The sequence below is a fragment of the Anolis carolinensis genome, chromosome 3 (assembly GCF_035594765.1).
Source record: "Anolis carolinensis isolate JA03-04 chromosome 3, rAnoCar3.1.pri, whole genome shotgun sequence".
Classification (NCBI taxonomy): Eukaryota; Metazoa; Chordata; class Lepidosauria; order Squamata; family Dactyloidae; genus Anolis; species Anolis carolinensis.
Window position 1 is genome coordinate 118,828,286 of NC_085843.1, and position 25,514 is coordinate 118,853,799.

At 37.4% G+C, this 25,514-nt stretch overlaps 1 protein-coding gene across 7 annotated transcripts in view; it reads right to left on the reverse strand.

Annotated features, from left to right (window-relative positions):
- tfdp1 (transcription factor Dp-1) overlaps positions 1-25,514 on the reverse strand; it is a 55,794-nt gene that overhangs the window by 1,825 nt on the left and 28,455 nt on the right. For 5 of the 7 annotated variants that reach the window (XM_008107030.3, XM_008107029.3, XM_008107032.3 and 2 more), the window contains exons 3-11: positions 23,823-23,889; positions 20,563-20,669; positions 14,840-14,961; positions 13,815-13,980; positions 10,683-10,829; positions 9,340-9,426; positions 7,080-7,231; positions 5,537-5,703; positions 1,698-1,779 (exon numbers count right to left, since the gene is read on the reverse strand). In XM_008107030.3, the coding sequence (XP_008105237.1) occupies positions 1,698-1,779; positions 5,537-5,703; positions 7,080-7,231; positions 9,340-9,426; positions 10,683-10,829; positions 13,815-13,980; positions 14,840-14,961; positions 20,563-20,669; positions 23,823-23,889 (1,097 nt within the window). The remainder of the gene's footprint in view (positions 1-1,697; positions 1,780-5,536; positions 5,704-7,079; positions 7,232-9,339; positions 9,427-10,682; positions 10,830-13,814; positions 13,981-14,839; positions 14,962-20,562; positions 20,670-23,822; positions 23,890-25,514) is intronic. The other 2 variants (XM_003218734.4, XM_008107034.3) reach the window with 1 other exon arrangement.

Sequence of the window (25,514 nt, forward strand, 5' to 3'; positions counted from 1 at the left end):
TTTCAAGTATTGATGTAGCAAAGATTAGGTAAAAACCACAGTGAATTGGGAAAAGAGGAATGCACCTTAAAGGATCACTTGCATATGCCTGAGTGTTTGTGTGTGTAAATGTGTATATAAAGTTAAAAATTTCCCATATAGCTAAATGATTTTAAGATATGTTGTAAGCAGTCAAGATCTCACTAGGGAACTCCCTCCCCAGTGAGATAAGATTGGCCCTCTCCCTCCTAGTGTTTAGGAAACAACTCAAGATCTGGATATTCAAGCAGGCACTCAATGAATGACAAAAATATAGAGACACTTGGGATTGTTGCAAGGCCTAAATGTTTTATTTTGTGTCTGTGATTGTTGTCACAGTTTTATAGTTTTAATTGTTTTATTCTATTATAATATGTTGTTGCTTTGATATTTGATGCTTATATATGTGAGGCTTTGAATTTTGCCATTGATTATGTGAACCGCGTTGACTCCCCCTCTCCCTCCCAAGGTGAGAAAAGTGGTATATAAATGCAATAAATAAAAAAATAAAAATTTTAAAAGCCGTACAAGGCTGCAGGGCATTGCTATCAAGCCATAACTGTAAAGCTACACACTCTCCAATGCTTGATTAAATTGTGAACCTCCTGCGAGCTGTCAATTCCACACTGTACATAATTAACATCATACTGGTAGCAAACCTCAGAAGACAAAATCAAGGAAAAGCTTTATAAGAACCACCACTTGTCTTAATGTTCCTCAAGCAACAGCAAAAGTAACCCTCTGGGCAGCTAAACCAGGAAATCCCAAATGGATGACCCCCACGAGGGTCTGCCTCCAGAGGCAAACCATGAATGGGCAACTTGGAAGTCTCGGAACAGACTCAGAAATGGAGTGGGTAGATCAAAAGATAACCAGGTAAAATGGCACTACCTAGAAGAATCCTCCACCTTGTGCGACTGTGGAGCAGAACAAACAACTCTGTAAGCTGGTCCACAATGTCCTGCCTCATGTACAGAGGAAGAAATGTTTAAAGCTACAGAAAATGTGGTCGCTGTTGCCCGTTTTGGTAAAAAATTATTTAACCACTCGTGTTTCTTCTATTTGTATCAGTTTTATACTTATTTATGCACCGCTCAATAAATAAATAAATAAATAAATAAATAAATAAATAAATAAATAAATGCTGGTAGCACTAGATCAATGGTTCCCAACCTTTGGACCTCCAGGTGTTTTGGACTTCAGCTCCCACAATTCCTAACAGCTAGTAAGCTGTTTGGGATTTCTGGGAGTTGAAGTCCAAAACACCAGGAGGCCCAAAGGTTGGGAACCACTGCACTAGATTAAAAGAAAAAAGACACCTTATCAGCAGCAAACTTCAGAAGACAAAATAATTCTAATTTTTATTACCCAAGTAAAGTAGGTATTCTACATAGTGTTGCTTGTTTTTTAAAATATAAACTTATAAAAGCAAACAAGAGGGGCTTGCAGATATTAATAACCAATGTTCTACCTCATAACATGTGTTTCCCCATTCTTGGTGTTTGGGTATTGTGGAAAACTCCTGATAAATTCATAAATGGACCTGTGGGCTGTTTTAATTTTAAAAAAATATCCTGGGGTATATTGGAAATCTCAGAAAATACTCAAAGCAAGGCACTCAGTTGAAGCTTGTCACCTGACTGGATGAGAAGTAAACATAAAACCGAATCCCATCTAACCTGTTTGAAAATCTTGTCCCATTTGAAGCTGAACCTGATGAGGATGAGACATACACACTGCTGATTGATCCCTGAGCCATTTCTGGAAAACAAAAAGTATTTTGAAAATTCATTCTTTCTCTAATATAAATTTAATCTTAAAAGATATTTAATAAAATATATTAGACAATAAACAAAACATCACTTAACAATTTTGGAATTGCGAAACAATTAGCAAAATAGAAATATTAAAATCAAAGTAAAATATGAAACTATTCTTATAATTATCCCACTACATTTTAATAAATCCTGCAGCAGTTTGGGGTGATAATGAAAACTACATCTTTTTGTTCTATAAGAATAAAGAATAATATCTTTATATTAAAAAATCCATTGGAATCATAATTCCACTATTGATAATATTTAAAAGAATTATGGTTTATAGATTGATTCACTGTGTAGTGCCATCTATCTATCTATATAAAATGTTCTCATAGTTTTTCCCTTAACTTAAACAACAAAAGTACACAACCAAAACACACCAAATTTGGCCACAAAAGACATGGTCATCCGAACTGTGTTTTTACATTTAAAAACAATAAAAATAAAGTCCTAATTAGAGGGTGAGGAATAACTGTTTCTTTCCCATTGCTGCTAGTTAGAAGGCTAAGCTCCACCCAGTTTGTCTCCTAGAAACCCACTCAGCCATTTAATGGCGCCCAGGGCCTCTTCCACACTGCCTATAAAATACAGATTGTCTTATTTGAACTGGATTATATGGCAGTGTAGATTCAAGGCCCTTCCACACAGCTATATTACCCATTTATAATCTTATATTATCTGCTTTGAACTGGATTATTTTGAGTCCACACTGCCATATAATCCACTTCAGTGTGCATTTTATACAGCTGTGTATAAGGAGCCTCATATAATCCAGTTCTAAGCAGATAATATAAGATTATAAATATACAGTAGAGTCTCACTTATCCAACATAAACACCCCGGCAGAACGTTGGATAAGCGAATATGTTGGATAATAAGAAGGGATTAAGTAAAAGTCTATTGAACATCAAATTACGTTATTTTACAAATTAAGCACCAAGACATCATGTTATACAACATATTTGACAGAAAAAGTAGTTCAATGCACGGTAATGCTATGTAGTAATTACTGTATTTATGAATTTAGCACAAAAACATCACAATGTATTTAAAACATTGACTACAAAAACACTGACTACTAAAAGGCCAACTGCTTTGGATAATCCAGAACATTGGATAAGTGAATGTTGGATAAGTGAGACTCTACTGTAATATGAAATATTTACTGTGGTATAATAATACAGAACAATATAATCTCTAAAACCAGGACAGTAAATAAAGACCAACACTCTGAAAGCAGGGAAATTGGGAATTCCAGAAAGGAAACCATCGGGGCCAGCTAACACTTCCCAACAAAGGATTCTCCCAAGAAGGAAGCAACCAGGCTTTGAAGCTGCAAGGCCATTAAATGCTAATCAAGGCGGCTAATTGCAGCATTCATATCTGCCACACTGAGACTATTAATTGCTATTCAACCTGGCCAACCAAGATTTCCCCTAAACTCCCAAACTCTGAAGCCACGAGGCTACTCTGTCCCATACAACCAGGCCTAGAAAGGATGCCCTATGTAGAAAGCGGCCAGGCTTTTGAGCTGCAAGACTATTCAGTGCAATTCCATCTGGCCAAATAAGAATTCCCCTACAAAGGAAGGAGCCAGGCTTCAAAGCGGCTCTTTGATTGAGGGTGCTACTCCAGCTACTCCAGAAAACGGCCAGGCTTTGAGGCTGCAAAGTTATTCACTGCTATTCCACCTGGACAACAAATGATTCCCATAAGCCACAGCAACGCGTGGCCGGGCAAAGCCAGTTATAAATATAAAATTATATACTGCTGTTATATTGACAGCAGTTTGCCTGTCCCTCAATTCACCATTAAAATATAAAAGTACCATATTTATTTATTACTCGTGTCAGAAGCGAATGAGGGTACAAGTTGTAATGGATTTGCAAATATATATATATTTTTTAAAAGCTTGCCATTAATACTAAATGTCTTTTGCCCAGTAGCTGGCCACTTGGAGTGTCTCTGGTGTTGCTATTAGAAGTTCCTCCATTGTGCATGTAGCAGGGCTCAGAATGCATTGCAGTAGGTGGTCTGTAGTTTGCTCTTCTCCACAGTTGCATGTTGCAGACTCCACTTTGTAACCCCATTTCTTAAGGTTGGCTCTGCATCTTGTGGTGCCAGAGTGCAGTCTGTTCAACATCTTCCAAGTTGCCCAATCTTCTGTGTGCCCAGGGGATCTCTCATCCGGCGTCAGCCACTGATTAAGGTTCCGGGTTTTAGCCTGCCACTTTTTGACTTTCGCTTGCTGAGGTGTTCCTGCATGTATCTCTGTAGTTCTTAGAAAGCTATTTCTTGATTTAAGGTGTTGGTGTGCTGGCTGATATCCAAACAGGGGATGGGCCGGAGAGGTCAATGCCTTGGTCCTTTCATTATTGGCTGCTACTTCCCAGCGGATGTCAGGTGGTGCAATGCTGGCTAAGCAGTATAATTTCTCCAGTGGTGTAGGACATAGACATCCAGTGATAATGCGGCATGTCTCATTAAGAGCCACATCCACTGTTTTAACGTGGTGAGATGTATTCCACACTGGGCATGCGTATTCAGTAGCAGAGTAGCAAAGTGCAAGGGCAGATGTCTTTGCTGTGTCAGGTTGTGATCCCCAGGTTGTGCCAGTCAGCTTTTGTACGATGTTATTTCTAACGCCCACTTTTTGCTTGATAGTACAGCAGTGCTTCTTGTAAGTCAGAGCACGGTCCAGGGTAACTCCCAAGTATTTTGGTGTGCTGCAATGCTTCAGTGGGATTCCTTCCCAGGTAATCCTCAAAGCTCGAGATGCTTGTCTATTCTTAAGGTGGAAAGCACAAGTCTGTGTTTTAGATGGATTAGGGATCAGCTGGTTTCCCTGTAATAGGCAGTAAGAGCACCTAAAGCTTCAGAGAGCTTCTGTTCAACCATTTCAAAGCTCCCTGCTTGGGCGGTGATGGCCTGATTGTCAGCATAGATGAAACTCTCTGTCCCTTCTGGCAGTGGCTGGTCATTTGTGTAAATGTTAAACATTGATGGAGTAAGCATGCTCCCCTGAGGGAGGCCGTTCTTGTTTTTGCCATCTGCTTATCTGACCCTGGAATTCAACAAAAAAAAGCTCCTGTTTTGTAGCAGATTTCCTATGAAGCAGGTGAGGTGCTAGTCCTTTGTGATATTATAAGTTTTTCTCAGGAGAAGGCAGCGTCATAAGCTGCTGACAGTGTTTACAGTGTCATAAGCTGCTGACAGGTCTATGAAGACAGCTCCTGTAATCTGCTGCCTTGCAAATCCATCTTCTAACTGCTTATACTCATGTATAAGTTGACCTCATGTGTAATTCAAGGGCAGATCTTGGAGTCAAAATTATGGATTTTGGTAAGTCGAGGGTCATTCTATGGAGAAAGGGACACGCCAAAATAAGCCAGTCACCTCTAACCGCTGCCACCACCATTCCTCCACCCAGGCTTCTAATTATGAAAGTATTCAAAAAAGGTAGAAATTGTACCATAATGGAGGAAGAATGTCAATGCTTCTTTTGGTTTCTCCTGGGACTAAGCCTTTGCCTTTTGTTACTCTACTCAGAGAAGGGAGTGGTTCTTTCTTCTTTTTTTGGGGGGGGGGGGGTAAGAGTTAAGGTGTACTGTCTGCATTGATCCGTGGATAAGTCGATCCAGGGGTTTTGTCTAGATTTGTTGACTTTCTAGACTTATACATATTTTACAAAATCCTACCTGTCACATACGGTTCAAGAGCTTTGGGAACCAAGCTCCTTGCATTTTTTAGGTCCTCTGCTGAGCAACTGCCAGATTCCAGTCCAAAAGCCATTCCCATGCGCTTTAATACTTCTATATCATCATGTATTTCAAATGCATTGTCAAAATTAAACAGATACTCAAACCTGCAGACAGTGAATGCAAATCAGTCAATAAACCATGCACATATTTTTCACAAACATTTGCATCCAGCATATCCTCTATTAAAATAAGAGGGTTTTTTTAACGCAATGAACATTATTAGCAACCACACACTTCCAGTGTTCTGGATTAAGTAATACTAAGTTCTGAATTCTTTCAGCATATATAGTACTGCTATACACTGCAGTGTTTTAAGGATAGGCTGCATAATGTTTTGAGGAGCAGAATGTATTTATTTATTTACTATACTTCTATCCCACACTCTATCACCCCAAGGGGGACTCGGAGCAGCTTACAAACTGGCAAAATTCAATGCCACAATATACATACAAAATCAATACATGATACAATTAACTAAAATCAGCAAACATATAAATACAAATTAAAACCATTAAAACTTTATATATGTAAACATCATAAAAACATATTGAACATTGCATAAATCCCAGTCATCATTTAGCTGCTACATTTATGTTGTGATAAGGTGTTATATAAGATGTTATATTGTAACTCTGTCACTTGCCAAACGGAAAGATCCACTTCTGCTGTTCTAATTACAGCCCATTGGATCAGGACTCAATGCTGTGAAAACAGTGTGTGCCATGGGGAGTGAGAGAAACATTTCTACAGCAGTCTAAAATTTGCTACTTAAACTAGTGGCACTGGGGTCTAAATTTTACTGCAATACAAAATGAATGAATGTGAACATTTGTCCTTACAGTACTCCTAAACATTGGTGACACACTAACGTTATTTGCTTTTATTATTTATTATTATTGGATTGTGTGGGGAACAAAGAGATAATATTATGAAGTAATACATTAAATCCAGGTAAAATCTAATTTATTGTTTCATCCATTCTACAGGAGTTGTAGTAGTCTAGATCTGAGGAAAGTGGCACCCCAAGTGAGAGACTGGGAGTGGGCAAGATTAAGAACTTCCAAGGAGACCAAGTCTCATGTGGCAACAAAACCTGCGACTCAAGTATTTTATCTACAAACATTCAGGGTCTAAAGCAACCGGAACAAACCTTTCAAAAGGTAACAAACAGTATTTCTCACCTAGTCTTAACTTGGATTGTTACTACCCAGAATTGCCAAATTTATATACCACAGTACTGTATCTAGTGTGTGATATATCATACTTCCACTGTTCCATTGTTTTCTGTTTGCACAATCCACCATCAAGGAATCCATTGGTAATAAATCAAATTTTGGTAAAAACCTACATTTCAAACTTGATCAATATTAAGAATTTCAGACCCTCTTTTCAAACAGATCCCATACTGTGCATCATATATAAATTTCTTTTCTGGTGAACAACTTATATTTTTTCATACACTTCTCCTACCAAAACCTACTTGTCATTAGAAATACTGCAGTCAATCACAGTCTTCTTGCTGGTGTTCACAATGATGAAGGGCAAGTGAATGACAGAATTAGAAGCTGGTGGTCTGTTTGCTTGCTGTTCTGCTTGACGATTTCGCTGAACAAGATTTTTAAAGGCAATTTGCTGTCAAGGGATGAAAATACATGTTTCCATTTTATTTATCTTTTTAAGAATAAAGAAACAATTGCCTTTGTGTGTTAAAAAATCACGGACATTTGAGTACTCTCAGAACTATACACACCCTGTATTGTTGAAGACTGTTTTTAGAAAACAGCATTTACAATTAGAATGAATTAAAGAGAAAGAATTTTCTAAAATCAATTTTCCACTTTCAGGATTATAGTCTGCAGATTAAGGGAGAAAAGAACCATAGATGACACTGTTCTTTAATGATGAAAGGGTGGGATACTTTCCAAGGACAAGAAAATGGCACCAATACAATAGCAGAGGCAAGGGAATTCTGAAAAGAAAACTTTTGCTTCCTGGACCAGTGCAGAATTGCAAATATAGTCTCAACATCCTATTCCCCTGCCTTTTGCAAAATCCAGGTAATGAGTCTGAAAGTACCATCGCTGAAACACTTGCAAAATGTGACTTGAAGAATGTCAAAAATGTCTTTGAGGTTGTTACAGATGATCACTGTATTATTTCTAGCACAGCATTTTAGGGCAAACTTTCATAAAGGTAGTTAACAATAAGAATGTTGAATAACATATGATAAAAATTGCATCAGATAATACAACTAATATTGGATGCCAATAACTAACCAATAATTAAAACCATACTATGCCTCACTGTTAAAACTGGAACACTGGAGAACTTACTGTATAGGACCATTACGGTCAAGGAGGAGCCAGGTATCCACACGTTGATTCCTATCGCCGCCTAAGAAAGGCAAGGGATCATGTGTTTTTTAAAAAGTACTTCCTGTGGGATCTCTGGCTCCTATTCAGTTCATTCCAAAGCCAAAAGAAAAGGAAAGTGAGGCAAAGAAAATCTGCAGAGAAAGGAAAAAATGGTATTGCCACCCTAGGGTGGGTCAGATGGTTTCTCCTCTGTGGCTAAAATGAATCTTCATGGTAAATTCTCCAATGTGCCATTCTCAGTCAGCAGAGGAGCCATCCATGCATGGGAACGAGATTTTAAGAAAGATCATGTATAGGGACTTTATATATAGGTCTTGGGTATCACAAATTATTGGTAACTGTACCTAGAGCCCATTCGGAAAAGTAATTATCTCAGTCTCTTCTTTTATTTTTATTCTGATTGTTCAACAGTAGTAGCTGGAGCTGAAGTACATTCTAGAGCAATTAACAAAATCTTGAGGTAACCTCTTTGAAGTAGGAGGAACATGAGTATATTAAAGGCTAACATAGCCTTCTGTTAACTCAACCACCCAACCACAGCAGCAACTCCAGAGGAGGCAGCTATAGCCATGAGCAGGCCCGTAGCCAGAATTTTGATTCGGAGGGGGCTGAGTCCAAGTGAGAGGGGATCTACCCTAGCAAACCTTTTGTATCATTATCCCAATACCCCCATACATATGGGATATATTGAGCATGATGATCAGATCATGATATGAATAAACATAACAGTTTAAATAATAAATATAAGGCCTTCTCGCGGACCACCCTGAGAATTGGGGGGGGGGGGGCGGACTGAAGCCCCTCAAGGCCCCCCCCCCCCAAGCTACATGCCTGGCCATGAGGTAAGCATTTTCAAAACTCCACTGAGAAGTCAGTATTTTGATATTTGGATATGCTTGGGGGCTGAGCAAATGACTTTGGATTTGGTTTTAGCTTTTCCATGCCCACATTCATCACAAAATAGAATGTGGCACAAAGGAGGAGGGATGTGAAGGTAGGGGGAATAAAGAAGCAAGATCTAAAACTATTACTACCCAAAGGAGCTAATGAAGTAAGGGCTTCTTTTTTAGGTGAAGGGGTGGGGGTGGGGTGGAAGAACATTAGCAAAAGAAAGGAGGAGGAGTGGAGTATATGACCTATGTATATCCATGATATACATAAGATGAAAGAACTGAGGAGGACCCAAGGGCCCAACATGAATTACATCCCCACAACACGTAATCCCTTGCCTCACCTTAGTGTTGACAGAAGTTAAACAATGTATGGATGGCTCCCTCTCTGCTGGCTGAGAATTGGAACTTTGACGGAAACTGATATAACAATACAAACTGATTTGCCAAAGCAGGTAGTATTCTTTGGTAATACCTGAAGAATTAGTTCTTGAAGTTGTGATTGTTTTTGCTTTATTCTTTCAAGTCTTCTTTGTCTCTCCACCTTAACAAACAATAAAACCTCATTAAAGAGGAACAGAACAAGTTTGAGAACCATTGTAAGGATTTGATGTCTTTTAACAATACACTTGTAACAGTATAAACTGAAAGCTCTATACAGAGCTAAAGAACTTTCAAAACCATTATTATGAGGCTAAAGTGGTTTTTCTCAGGGTTCCAGAAATCAATGCCAAGTAGCATCTATTTCTGATGGAGAGGTAACTTCAAACGTGGTTTGTACTACGTATTAGAACTAGTTGTTCAGATTTTTAAAATATCAAAATAATTTTTAAATACTTCAGATATGCTGAAGTAGATTCTAGATATTATTTGCTATTGTAGTTGTTGTGTGAGAAAAACAGAAAAATTATCCACTCAGGTAGCCTGTCAAAAATGATCTCAGAATAAAAGAAAATATTTCCAGAAGTTGAAAAATGTGAACATTAAAGGCTATATATTATTATTTGGCCAGTATTTAAAAGATATAAAGATACAAATTATTCAGCAGCTTGCGTCCTCAACTATTTGTTTCCAACAATGGGGGCATGGCTGGCGATGATGCACAGCTGTGGGAAGGGGTGACCGGCTGGTTGAGGACACAAGCGGCAGAGTTTTGTGGGGAAGGAGTTGCAAAACTCATTCATCGCTATGATAAGTGCCTAGATTTGAATGGTGACTATGTTGAGAAGTGGTATTTGGGTGTGGCTTTCAACTGCATATGGCAAATGTTTTCTCCTATACTTTATTCATTTTTAATCCCAAACGTAATCTACTTTCTGGATAACCCTCGTATATCAAAACCATATATTACAAAGGATGCTTTATGGAATTTGCCTGTTTCCCTGAATTTCAAGGATCTGTTTACTGTCAATAGTTACTGAAATGGAACTTTACCATTCATTATCATTATACTATAATAAACTTGTGATTTTTTCTAATGATTTTTGCTATATAAGAGTGGCTCTCCTTTCCAACCAGTGCTGCCTTCATATTGCCTGAGGAAAATGGAAAAATTACGGGACTCTTTCAAATCTACATTTTTTACTTGGGGTCTTTATGAAACAATACAATTCCACAATTATTTTAGAAAACATTACAATGTTGAAAGTCGGGACATTTCTCTACCATACTGAACTTGGATCTCTAAATGAAAATAATTCAGTGCTAAAGTAAAGGCAAGTGAAGAACCTGGAAGTGATAGAAACTGCTAAATCCTAATACCTAACCAGAATACTAAGCAACATGTATTTCAAATAACAAATATGTGCAGCATTTTACCTCTAAATTCTGACATTCCTGAGCTGAATTAGTAGGTAGGCCAATCCATTTTATTTCTTTCTTCTCCTTGGAAATAATATTCATGGCCATAAGGACATTTAAGGCATCATATACACGGCGTCTAATATTCTTCTGATCATACGCCTGCTGTAGATATAGTGAATTAAGAGTATTAGATCCCCCTTTACTCAATATTTGGAAACATAATAGTGCAACTGTGGTGGGAGGAATACAACCAACGTAATGTCATAACTGGTTAACTATAATAGGGCTTTCCCCCCCTTACAAACTTAACTCAGAATTATTTATAAATTAGAACAAATTGACAGATCAGAAAAAGGGAACGTTGCACAGGATTGATGGCACAGGATATGTCAAAATACTTTTCTCACTTTTTAACGGAGGGAGCTTGATATCTTGGGGGTTGATATTTGGGAAATTATAGTTATGTGTTCTTTCCGTTCCTTTTCCTAGCTGCTACTTGTATTGGCTGTATTTTTTGCTGCTTGAGGAAAGTTATCAAATTAATTGAGACAGAGAGCTTGTGATGCACAGTAAATCAATACAACAGGACTGAATGGTGAATACCAAATTTAACAGGCAGCTAGCTGGAAAATTTAAGGAGAACATTAAGTAACAGGTTCAAGAGGGACTCAAGCTCTACTCTTACAAAGCAGATGACCAAGTAGATATGTGGGTAATAAGAAGCTAGATAATGCAAAAAGCTTAACAATAGGGTAAATAGTTTGCTTTTGCGGGGTGGGAATAGCCTTTCCTGGGCCTATAATGGCGCAGTGGGGTGCAGGGCAGGACAGCAAAATTATCCTACTTTTGGCGAGAAATTTTCTTTCTTTCCTAGAAGAGGATGGAGTATCCATAGACTCTACAGGCCAATGGATACTCCAACACAGACATCAAAGGAGCTGTAAGGCCAAGAACAAGCCATGAGAGTAAAGATAAAGATCCACCCAGAGGAAAAGTGTTCTTACCATACATCAAGGGAACCACTGATCGCAAGGGAAAACTGATGAAGAAACACAACCTACAAACTGTCTACAGATCCACTAAGAAAATCCAACAAATGCTACGTTCAACGAAGGACAAGAGGGATGCTCTCACCTCTGCAGGACTCTACCATATACCATGCAGTTGTGGACAAGCCTACATAGGGACCACCAAACAGCATTGCCCAAACACAAATCAAGGATCATGAAAGGCACTGCAGACTAACTCAACCAGAGAAGTCAGCCATAGCAGAGCACTTGATGAACCAATGAGGACACAGTATATTATTTGAGAACACAGAAATGCTCAACCACTCTAACAACCACCATGTCAGACTACACAGAGAAGCCACTGAAATCCACAAGCATGTGGACAATTTCAACAGAAAGGAGGAAACCATGAAAATGAACAAAATCTTGCTACCAGTATTAAAAACCTCTAAAATCAAAACAGTAAATAAGGAACAACACTCTGAAAACAGACATGAATCAATCAGGGGCAGCTAACACCTCTGAACAAAAGATTCCTCCAGGCAGGAAGAAGTTAGGACATGAATCTGGCAAGGCCATTAATGCTAATCAAGATGATTAATTGCAACATTCACACTGGCCTCCAACAGACAAGAGTTCTTTCTCCCACCCTGGACCTTCCACAGATAAACAAACCTTCCTTGCTTAGTTTTTTTTTCTCAATATACTGTAGCTCACAACCTCTGAGGATGCCTGCCACAGATGTGGGCAAAACGTCAGGAGAGAATGCTTCTGGAATATGACCATACAGCCTGGAAAACACACAACATCCCAGGATGCAGATACTTTCAAAGATCTAACCTGCTAAAGTCTTCAACTTCAATCAACTGACCACCCCAACCTAAAACAAAATGTGAATGTGGAAGAACACACTGGGAAAAGTGACTGCAATTTTATTATCAAACAGGAAAACTGTGAACAACTCCAAAATAAACGCTTTCTCTAAAATGAATGGAAGAGGGATAAAATAATTTCAAAAAGGAAAATCATCAGGATCAAAACTCTAGAATATTTTTGGGTCAGTCAAATACATAACTTCAGTATAAAAACCTAGCTATAATGAAAACCAAGATAAAAAAACCATTGTGCCTTTATATATTAATAAAATTACTTGGAAAAATATGAGTAAGCTGGAGGAAAAAAAGTAGAGGTGGACAAAGTGTTGTATTGATTTGACAAACACATTTAGCACATACAATATACTACCTACATTACAACCAAAGAGGTGGACAAAGTGACTAGTGTGGCACCAAACCCTTTTTTGTATATCACACAATACACACATTTTAAAAAGTTCAAAATTCAGTAGCAAATTAGTAAATGCATTATAATCAATGATCGAAAGAAACATCATAAACCCTGACACTGACTATCATCAAGAGAATAGTCAATATCATATTCAACATCTTAGTAATTATATTAATTTAAATACAATTAAAGGTTTATTGTCTTACAACTTTAAATAAAAATGAATATGAGACAGTATTCACTAATAATTAATTGTTTTTCTTTAAAATGTTTTTTAGGGCGGGGTGGTGGTGGTTGTTTTTGACTCTGTCCTATGGTATTTGGCTTCTGCCGAATCACTGGCTTGTATGGGGGATGGAGCTAGCAGCGATTAGATATGTATACCTGCTGCTCCAGTCTTTGAACCCCAGTCTTTGGAGAGAAAACAGAAGGTGAGCTATGTTTAGAAATACCTTGTCTCTTTTTTCCCTGGTGCAGTTACACACACTGTGTATAGTTTGATTACTGTACCTCAGACAGGATATTACTGAACTTGAAAAGGTGTGGAAAGGCCAAAGGCATGTGGCCAATCCCACATGAAGAAAGGTACCAATGTTTGGGATTATTTCTCTTTGAAAAAATACAGTGAAATGGAGAAAAGCTAACAGTATAGGACATTATGCTTTATTTGGACAATGTGGATACATGTAAGCAGACTATCCCAAAACTTGCAAAATTCAGAACAGAATGGGTATTAAAAGATAGGAAGCATATTGGGTGCAAACTAGGGCACTTCAAAAATTAGAAAAAACAATTTTCATGGTGCATGCACTATGAAAATTGAAAAGATTCAAAACATAAATATATTTACCGATTCATTTGGTGAGATGTGAGCATCTGCAGTACTGAATTCTGCAACTAATTCGTCTGCTACCTCATTATATGAGGTAGTTCCTTTTCTCTGAACCTTCTCACAAACCTTCATGGAGAAGTGTCTCAAGCCCTTGCCATTCTTCTCTCCCTTTTTATTTCGCTTCCTATAAAAACAAACCCAATGAGCTATATGTAGACAGTAAAAAGAGTCAAATGATTTGTGGAACTAATGTATGTTAAAATGTGATTCACTTGTCGCATTGAATCATTTGCAGGAAACATTGGATTAAAATAAAATAATCTATGATTTTTCTTAATGTGGAAAAGGTGCATTCAGTTATGGTTGCCATTTCATACAAATAATTTTATTCTATTTTGGACATACATTGGAATCGTATGGGTTAACTGGATATTAAAAATAGGTAATAATAAATGAAACCTGCTCTAACCATAGAGAACTTAGCGAATACATTTAGAAAGGTTCAGCATAGAACAACACATCAAATTTAGTTTTTGTTTGTTAAAAATCTGTAATGTAAGAATTTTACACTTTTTTAGGTGAATATGATAAAATGATTAGCATATTTAAATCTTGCCCCAACATACTGAATGATAAACTTAGAAAATCCACAAAATTAAATACATATACTTTCAAATAGTAAACATGTCTTACTTGTATATAACAATTATATGTACAGGTAATCTTTGTACTTTGCAATATATTTAAATACATCCTTATCTACCTTTTGAAGTAGATATTCACTTGAGAAAATTAACTCTAACTTAAGAGTCCATATAATATGTTTCAGTGGTGACTAAAGCAGAGATTTCACACAAAAATTAAATGTCAATTATTAGAAGGTCAAGACTTTGAGATATTCCCAAACCATTCTGTCTATCTGATGAGAATTTATATCACACTTTCCTCTCTTAGACTCAAAGCGACTCACAACACTAAAAATAGTTCAAATTACAATTTAAAACCGACAACATATAAACATTAAAACAGTGAATTTTACTCACCCCAAAGACCAAGGTGAAGAATCTGCAGTCTGGTTCTGTGATACAAAGTGTGTGTTGGGTGTGTGTGGACTTCCTACCAAAATAGCATTGGGGGCTGAAGGTCTCTGAGGCGTTCCGATAACCTACAATTAAAATACATAATAATGATTCTCAAGTTCTGGTTAACCCCGTACACTTTCTTAATATGGTATACTGCAAAATTCATATCCCACAGCCATAACTGAAAATACTTTTACTTTCTTCCCTCAAACATCTTAAAGCCAAGATCACAAGAACTTTCCCCCCCATCACGTCTACTGCAGGCCTCTGTAGAACCAAAAAGACTACCTTTGAAAGTTTCCCAGATCTGAGCATTAGGATGCATCAGTCTGTAAGAATAAGCTGATTTTTCCAATTCTTGTGAAAATAGCAGTGTTCAGGGTAAATAAATAATTACCGTATATACTCGAGTATAAACCGACCCTAATATAAGCCGAGGCACTTAATTTTACCACAAAAAAACCTGGGGAAACTTATTGACTCGAGTATAAGCTGAGGGTGGAAAATGCAGAAGCTTCTGGTAAATTTCAAAATGAAAAGAGATCCCAATGAAATTATAATGAGGCATCAGTAAATTAAAGGTTTTTGAATATTTACCGTATTTCAAAGAAAAACAGTAAACTAGTTCTGCAAGTGGAAAAGTAGGGTCAACCAAATAATATGGTATTAAAAATAACTTAATAATAATAATAATAATAATAATAATAATAATAATAATAAAACTCATTTGTACCTGCCCTCTCTCTTCATGGGGACTCAAGCCAGCTTCCAACATAATAACAAACATTCAATGCCTACATAAACAATGCAGATCTAGATACAGATCTATAATTATATACTGTATACTAATTTTACATATGCATTTCCCCCTGAAACATTTGCAAATCCTCTCTTTATATATGTGCATCTATATATGTGCATTTCCCTCCAGCAATATTTGCAAACCCTATATATTTGTTTATATCTATCTAGAAATCTATGTGTGTGTGTGTTTCCCTTGAAATATTTGCAAGACCTATATATCCATATTCATATATATTTATCTAGACATCTCTCTCTATATAGATAATTATATCTGTATAGGATTTGCAAAGACTTGCAAATATGTGAGGTGAAAATTCATATATAAAATAATGTATACACATAGATACAGATATACAGGTACACTGAAATCTCTATATATCTATATGTATATAGGATTTGCAAAGACTTGCAAACATATGAGGGGGAAATTCATATATAAAATTAATGTATATAGATAGAAATATAAAGGTACATAGGGATTGCAAAGGCTTGCAGGGGGAAATGCCTATATATATATCTGTAGCAAAGATTAACAAATATTTCATGGGAAAATGCTTTTATAAGATTAATGGGTATATATATATTCTTCTTGCTGACTGCAAGGGCTTCTTTCCCTTTTCAAAACATTCCCTTGGTTAAGAGCGAGGGAGGCTTTGGAAAAATAAACACTGATAAGGGAGGGTAAGATGAGAGATCAATATATCATATATTGCAAGCAAAGGCCTCCGGGCTCCGCTGCCGGCTTGACCTTGAGCCGACTATAAGCCGGTGGAGGCTTTTTCAGCTCATAAAAAGGGCTGAAAAACTCAGCTTATTTTTGAATATATAGGGTAGATACAAGCCCAAGAAATTTCACAAAGCAGTGATCCTCTCGGATTTTCTCCTAAGAATTCTTCAGGCAAGTAGGTAATAAATTCTCTTCAAATATGTCTTTTGGAAAATGTATAGGGATTTCAGTTGTTCTGGATACTTGCTTTCACCTTCAAAATCAACTGCATGTACAGTCTCCAATTTGAATTGCAAGATGCCATTTTAAGTGCATCCCCATCAATTGAAACTCAAAAACTAAGTAGCATAAGCTTAAATATGCTTACTCAAAAGTAAGCCCCACTGTAATAAAAAGGGGTTTGCCCAGTGAAGAATGCAGAAGACTACAACGTTTAATTAACTCTGACTACATTATTTAAAACTAAAATATTTGCAAGTGCCAATTCATATACTGTCTACATTTCCATGAAACTATAGTCACACACTGTCCATATTAGGATTTTCTGAATTCAACCTGAACTCTAGCAGTAGTATAGACACAATACTAGAAATGTGAGTTTCCATAGGATAGCCAGAAAAATTGGATCCAGGGGGGATATTTTCTCCAGTTCCAATGATGATGATGATGTAGATGTATTACCCGTCTCTCCTTTTGGCTAAAATAAAATTCTCATACCAACTGAAAAGTGGATTAAGGAATATTTTGTGATGAATAAAATGTTAAAGTCAAAGTGTTTGCATATTTACTGTCCCTAGATAATTTATAGGAAAGAAGAGGAACACTTTCATGTTAAAATACAGTAATTGCATGCCTGAAATTCCTGGTCTTTGTTTCCTTTTCTCAGTTCTTTTTATGGAATTAGTACCTTATACCTGCTTGACACTAGAGAGAACTCACAGAGACAAAATAATTTGCTTTGTATATATCTATGGAGGTTCCCTATAGTTCAGGTATTCCTTACAGTTCGGAACCTTGTAACTCAGTTTATAGCAAAAAAATTACGTTTAATTTTTTTTTGTAATCTTCTGGAGTGTATTTTTAATGACAACTTTAAGTCTTTCTATACCATGCTGAGCACAACACACAGATTCAGTTTGTTTCAAGACATACAGACTTATATGATACTAGCTGTGCCCGGCCACGCGTTGCTGTGGCTTAGTCTGGTAGTGTTGGTCAGTCTACATTAGGTTGTATTTATGCTGTGACCTCCACCCTTCTTTATACTCACATTAGTAGTAGTATTTGAAGTCTGTTACCTTCTTCAATTTTTGTGTTGATTGATAATTGCTTGAGATCCCTGTTGTCTTTGGTTTGTTGTTAATCGTGATGTTTGATTTTGCTGAGTGCGGTTTACATCTTATTGTGGTACAATAGTCTTTTTTTTTTTTTTGCCTGTGTAGGTGTTTATTATTGTTGTTGTTGTTGTGGTCATGAAGGCTGGATAAGTTAGATGCTACTGTATTGTTTTTTGGAGGCCCAGTGTAGCACTGACTGGCCTCTCAGCCTCAGTGCCTGGCTGGTTCTTGCCTGTGATGGTGTAGATTCTTATTGTTGTTGTTGTCATTGTTATTATTGTAATTGTTTTTTTGGAGGCCAAGTGTGAATGTAGGGATTGGGGAGGTGGATGAGTTGTGTTGTCAAATGTTGTATTTGTTATAATCACAATGCGTTGTTGTGAGTTTTGTGTGTCTGGATTGTGGTTTTGTGGTGTGGTTGTGTTGTTACAACTGAGAGGCAAGGCTTTTGTGTTGTGTTGCGAAGTTTTGTATTTCTGGGTCGTTTAGTTGTGTGCCAAGTTTTGTATTTCTGGGGCGTCTAGTTGTGTTGTTATAGTCACGATGCATTGTTGTGAGTTTTGTGGGTCCGGATTGTGGTTTTGTGGTGTGGTTGTGTTGTTACAATCGGGAGGGAATGCTTTTGTGTTGTGTGGCCAAGTTTCGTATTTCTGGGGCGTTTAGTTGTGTTGTTATAGTCATGATGCGTTGTTGTGAGTTTTGTGGGTCCGGATTATGGTTTTGTGGTGTGGTTGTGTTGTTACAACCGGGAGGCAAGGCTTTTGCGTTGTGTTGTCAAATTTTGTATTTCTGGGGCGTTTAGTTGTGTTATAGTCACGATGCATTGTTGTGAGTTTTGTGGGTCCGGATTGTGGTTTTGTGGTGTGGTTGTGTTGTTACAACCGGGAGGCAAGGTTTTTGCGTTGTGTTGTCAAGTTTTATATTTCTGGGGCGTTTAGTTGTGTGCCAAGTTTCTTATTTCTGGGACGTTTAGTTGTGTTGTTATAGTCACGATGCATTGTTGTGAGTTTTGTGGGTTCGGATTGTAGTTTTGTGGTGTGGTTGTGTTGTTACAACCGGGAGGCAAGGCTTTTGCGTTGTGTTGTTAAGTTTTATATTTCTGGGGCGTTTAGTTGTGTGCCAAGTTTCGTATTTCTGGGGCGTTGTGATGACCCATGGGCCTTGTAGTCCTGCTCATGACATTGTGATGCCTGATGAAGAAGAAAACTTGGGTTTTTTACCTTCCCAGTCAGAACTGGATTCTTCCCAGACAGATTCTTCCCAGCCAGATCTGGGAACCTTGCACCTGCAAGAGGATTATGTTCCAGAAGTATGTCAAACAAATACTGAGGCTACATCTCCAGTGTTTTCTCGCCATGAGTTTTGTAAACAACAGAGAGGTTTGGAAGCAGCCTCGCGCAGGAGTGCGAGAATAATTGCTAAGAATTTGCCAATTAAGCCTGCTTTCCATGAGAACCTTTAAGGAGGCAAACATCTGGTCTCAGAGATTAGCTTTCGTTTCTGGTTCCCAGAGAACTGCTCTCGGCGGGAAAGTTAGACTCTATATAGGTGTTTTACCCGCGGAGTAACTTTGCGGAGTCAATTCGTCAGCCTCCGGAGCGAGTTGTGTCTGGACAGCGCGCTCCGTTCAAGCCTCGTTCCTGCTCAAGCCTTGTCCTTGTTTCCTGCCTTCGCTCCTGCTTTCCAGCCTTTGTTTACCTACGGACCTTGCCTTGTTTCCCAGGACTAAACCTTGCCTTGTTTCACGGATTTTACCAAGTTATTCCACGGACCTTGTTCTTGTTCCTCGTTACCTTGTTCCACGTTTCAAGCCTTGTTTCAAGTATCAAGTTATTTCCTAGCCTTGCTCAAGTTCATGGACTAAAGGACCTTGTCATCTCCCCTCACTTTGCCTGGCAAAGTGAGTGTTTCGGTTATTGGATTACAACTTTGGACCTTAATATTTCATATTGGACATTGTTTCTTTGGACTAATTTTGACCTTCCCTGAAAGGTCTACTTCTGGACTAACTTTTACATTTGCTTTTACTAACTTTATATATTTCCTTAATAAAGATATTAGATAGAATCTGGCCTCTGCGTATGGTTATTGGTGCTCTGTAGCCTGGGTCGTGACAGGCGTTTAGTTGTGTTGTTATAGTCACGATGCGTTGTTGTGAGTTTTATGGCTCCGGATTGTGGTTTTGTGGTGTGGTTGTGTTGTTACAACCTGGAGGGAAGGCTTTTGCGTTGTGTTGCCAAGTTTCGTATTTCTGGGGCGTTTAGTTGTGTTGTTATAGACACGATGCGTTGTTGTGAGTTTTGTGGGTCCTGTGTGGTTTTGTGGTGTGGTTGTGTTGTTACAACTGGGAGGCAAGGCTTTTGCATTGTGTTGCCAAGTTTTGTATTTCTGGGGCGTTTAGTTGTGTTGTTAAAGTCATGAAGTGTTGTTGTGAGTTTTGTGGGTCCGGATTATGGTTTTGTGGTGTGGTTGTGTTGTTGTAACCGGGAGGCAAGGATTTTGCATTGTGTTGCCAAGTTTTGTATTTCTGGGATGTTTAGTTTTGTTGTTATAGTCACTGCGCCCGCAACTTTATCCTTTTATATATATAGATGAAATAAGAAATAAACAAGTAATCTTAAAAGAGTCAGGGATCTACTTTTATTTTTTCTTCCATAACAACATGGGCTAGATCTCTTAATTATCTTATGAAAACAATTATTTGTGCCTTCCCAACCTGCTTATACATTTTTTTATTCTATACAGATAATTTGTGAGTCAAAAACATTATTAGATAGAACAATTTGCACCATTAAGTTTTCTAACAAGCTTCTTACCACTTGTTGTGCTATGTTGACATTAGACTGTCCAAATGTTTTCGGTAGGAGCTGTTTTCCAAGAGTATTTACTGTGGAAGGGTGAACAGCTACTAATGAAACTACACCTGGAATATTTAAACAATCAAAAGTTAAATCATGGGACATATTGAAGATATTAGCTTTTAAAGTTTTTTAGTTTCATCACAGCATTCACGTTTAAATTTAAAACAACTGGATACACAGGATATCTCAGAAAACATATACAGATTTCAACAGTTAATATTAGTGATTATTTGAAAGCAAACATTCCATCATATTCATGGGGGATGTGTTTCTGACCATACCATATGTACCTGAAATCACAGATCCAACTTAATGCCATTCAATTATTTGACTTTGGGTCCCAGCATACCAAAGGTAGACTGGATTGTTCAAGTGATTCCTAGAGAGGAACTTTCTAGCAAGACTCTGTAATACTGGTAACTTCTAGGAGAAGCATAACATAAAAATGGCCCAGAGGTCATAACAAATTCTAAGACAGACCATATTACCTGGGCACAGGGAAGTGAAATTGCAAATATGGGTTCCGCAGTTATAACAATGATTTAATCAGTTACAAATTCAACCTTCAATTATAATTTCATGTATAGTGTTCAAATTGTCGTCATTGCATAGCAATGCACTGGTCGCACTCTTAATGCAGAGTTGTCATTTCACAACACCTCTCCATTAGTGTAATATTGAACCCTGTTAATGATGTATATATATATATATTTTTAAAAAAACCAGTGCATAGTCCCCTCTCCAAATTATAACATGAATGTATGTATGTGTATATATATATATATAATGTGTGTGTGTGTGTGTGTGTGTGTGTATATATATATATATACACACACACACACACACACACATAGAGAGAGGGGGGGGAAGAGGGGTGAAAATGCTGCCTTTATCAGGTCAGCAGGTAATTTATTGACTAAAAACAGGGTACAGGATCTGAAATTTATTTCACTTCCTAATATTATATACATGACTGCACATACACACATAAGGAGAGGAAGAACCATAGCCAGGAATAATTCATTAATTAGGGGTTTTACACAGTACATCTCTGATGTAATGATTTTAAAATACCAATACAAAAACCTGCCTTTGCTGAAAGACATACAGTAGAGTCTCACTTATCCAACACTCGCTTATCAAACGTTCTGGATTATCCAATGCATTTTTGTAGTCAATGTTTTCAATAAATGGTGATATTTTGGTGCTAAATTTGTAAATACAGTAATTACTACATAGCATTATTTCGTATTTAACTACTTTTTCTGCCAAATTTGTTGTATAACATGTTTTGGTGCTTAATTTGTAAAATCATAATCTAATTTGATGTTTAATAGGCTTTTCCTTAATCCCTCCTTATTATCCAACATATTTGTTTATCCAACGTTCTGCTGGCCCGTTTATGTTGGATAAGTGAGACTCTACTGTATTGTTGATTTTTTTTTTTATGTGTCACTTTGAGAATGTCCACACCCATCATTTAGCTAGTTTTCTGTTTTGGTTCAGCTATAAGATGCCTGTTTTCAAATTCTATTGATATTTACTGTGACACATTTAATGTTTCTTAAGAGTTTCAGTTTTACCCACCAAATTATGAAGTAGAGAGATGTTTTGAATGGTACATTATGTATGAACACTGCCACCATGTGGTACAAACCATCACATAAAATGTGAGCTCGGTGATATGAGGTGAATCACTTGTCAAGAAAAAGAAATATTTTAAGATGTGATAGAAGGCAGTTTACCAGGTCCAACTACTTAAATATATGTTTACACAGCTATGTTAAGCTGACTTGATACTGGGACAAACATACAAGTAGGACTGCAGCAGCTATACAAAAAATGAGTCAAATAATACAATATCCTCCACATAATGAGTTTGACATTTATCACATAAAAAGCATGGTACAAATTGTTACACTTTCAGTTCATCCACAAAGTGTGTTATTTAATAAAAAGAACTTTATTTTATATATATTGTCTTGCATGTAAATACAGGTAAGAATATATTTGGGACATATATACATGCTTCTGTTTACTCCACAATTTCCATCACTCCAGTGCCCATAATCAATACAAAGACTACTGTTTTCTCATAATATGATTGGGATAATAATAAAAAAAAGGTTGCTTTCATTCCTAATGGTACCTTGTACCGTCTAGAGTAGGGTTTTCTAAACTGATTGTCATAACACATTAGTGCAGTGGTTCTCAACCTGGGGTCCCCAGATGTTTTTGGCCTTCAACTCCCAGAAATCCTAACAGTTGGTAAACTGTCTGGGATTTCTGAAAGTTGTAGGCCAAAAACATCTGGGGACCCCCAGGTTGAGAACAAGTGCATTAGTGTGCCAGCTGTGGTGTGTAGCATGAATGTAACGAGAAATTACAACCTTGGAAATGTAAAAATATAAATGAAAGATTTTCATGAGATATTGTGTCCCTATACATTTTGTTATTACAAGTTATGTATACATCCATATTTCTAATAAGGGGTTGGATTAACCTCCAGTTTTTTTTTACTAAAGCTGAATTACTGTGTCAGAAAATGATGCAGGTCTAAAAAGTGTGCCCACCAACACAAAGTGTTTGGAAAGCTCTTCTCTAGAGGACATGGTAAAACATTCTGCCATATGTTTCTCCTCTAGATTGTTTCAGGTTATGGAGAAGTCTGAAATAGGTGACTTGTATTTATGCTTATAATTAGGTTCAAAATCTAATTATTTATTGTTGTTGGTGTATACAATTTCTGGTTTGTCATAACACTGATTTTCTGTGTTAGGTGTTGTGTGTGAGAGTAAGAATATACCAATACACTAGGACTGTCAGCTTCCTGTTTTCATGACATTTGAGGACAGAAACAATCCCATTCCATTTAAAAAAATGCTCATTGCTTTGCCATAAAAACCTTGTGGGGCCACATGTGCACTGTGGGACACAATTTCCACATCGTGTCGACCTATCAAAGGAGCCAGAAGTTAACAGTTCTGGCCCTTCAATTGTACTTTGTTTCAGGTACAAAACCCTAAGCTGTATTCAGCAACAATGTATAGTTTCCACATTGTTGGAAATTAAGAGGTGTTGCCACCACACCAGGGCCCACTGACAAAAAAGCCATTGATCACTTTACCTAACCTTTCTTCCAAACAAAAACAGTTCGAGTAGTTACATAATTCTACCTTTTTATAGCAGACAAAACAGTCAAAATATGGTCTTACCTTTTCCTGGGCTAAGGTTTTGGTCTATAAAAACTTTTAACTCTCCATTAGCTTCAATTAGGCCAGCCTATGAGAAAGAAATTTTTTTATAAAATCAATGTGGATTTATTTATATACAAAGTACACTCCTATACCAGAGATTTGAATGTATATTTATTTTATTGTGTCAGAGGCGAATTAAGAATACGATTATAATGTATAACAAAAACCACAAACAAAGTTAAAAACCTGGCATTATACTACATTTCCTTAGACTAGAAGCTGGCCACTTCAAGTGCCTCTGGTGTCACTGTAAGAAGGTCCTCAATTGTGCATGTGGAGGGAGATTCTCATGCAGTATCAGCCACTGATTGAGGTTCCAGTTTTTTACCTGCCACTTTTTGACTCTCGCTTGCTGAGGTGTTCCTGCAAGTATCTCTGTAGATCTTAGGAAGCTGTTTCTTGAGTAAAGTTATTGGCCTGCTGGCTGATATCTGAACGGAGAATGGGCCAGAGATGTCAATGCCTTGGTCCTTTCATTGCTGGTTGCTACTTTCTCGTGGATATCGGGTGGTGCAATACTGGCTAAACAGTATAATTTCTCCAGCGGTGTTGGGCATAGACATCCTTTGATAATGCGGCATGTCTCCTTAAGAGCCACATCCACTGTTTTAATGTGTTGAGATGTATTCCATACTGGGCATGCATACCCAGCAGAATAGCAAGCACAAGGGCAGATGTCTTCACTATATGTGGTTGTGATCCCCAGGTTGTGCCAGTCAGCTTTCATATATTATTTCTAGCAGCCACTTTTTGGTTGATAGTCAAGAAATGCTTCTTGTAAGTCAGAGCACAGTCCAGAGTGACTCCCAGGTATTTTGGTGTACTGCAATGCTCCATTGGGATTCCTTTGCAGGTAATCTGAATGTAGAAAGGTCATTAATACTATGGTACATTACTATACAATTTGTCACCTAATTTCACTGTTACTGCTTAGAAAGTTTTTCTTTTGATAAAGTTTCTTTTGATGGTTTATGGAAAATAAGTGTTAGATATTAGTACTTATTCACACTAACTTGCTCATTTACACATCTGCACAATTAGAAAAAGCAGGTTTTAAACACAACTAAAAGACATTATCTGAATTATTTAGGAAGGACTGAGAAAGGTAAAGACACATTAATCTAGCTCCTCATATTTTTGCAATAATAAGAATACCTGAAGACACAACTAAATCCAATTACTAGTTCTAACAATAAGAGCCGCTAGGGCAGAAAGACTTACACAGGTGATAATTTCACACGTCCTATTTGTTCAAGTGGGCTGTATTAACTCACTGTCTTTATTCTGATGAGATTAGCATTTCAGATTGAGCTAAGGACAAATAAGTTGTAATATCTTTCCTTTCTCAAATGGTTTTTATTGTTTATACTTAGGCTTTCTATACATTGACCACTTAGGTTGATTTAGAAGCAGATAAACCCCATGGTGGTCAAATGCAGCACAGAGCTGATCCGGGGTAAAGTGGGTTAAGGTCATCGTTACGCGAGTGGCCTGGCCTGCATTTACCAAAGTCAGGCAAAGTTTTAATTCCCACTGTCACCTCACATCTCTCATGTCCAAGCAACTTTACCACTGTCATCTCTCAGATTCAGGCAACCAAAGGACACAAGATGGTAGTCTCCTCTCCGCCATCATTTGTGTAACAGCAGT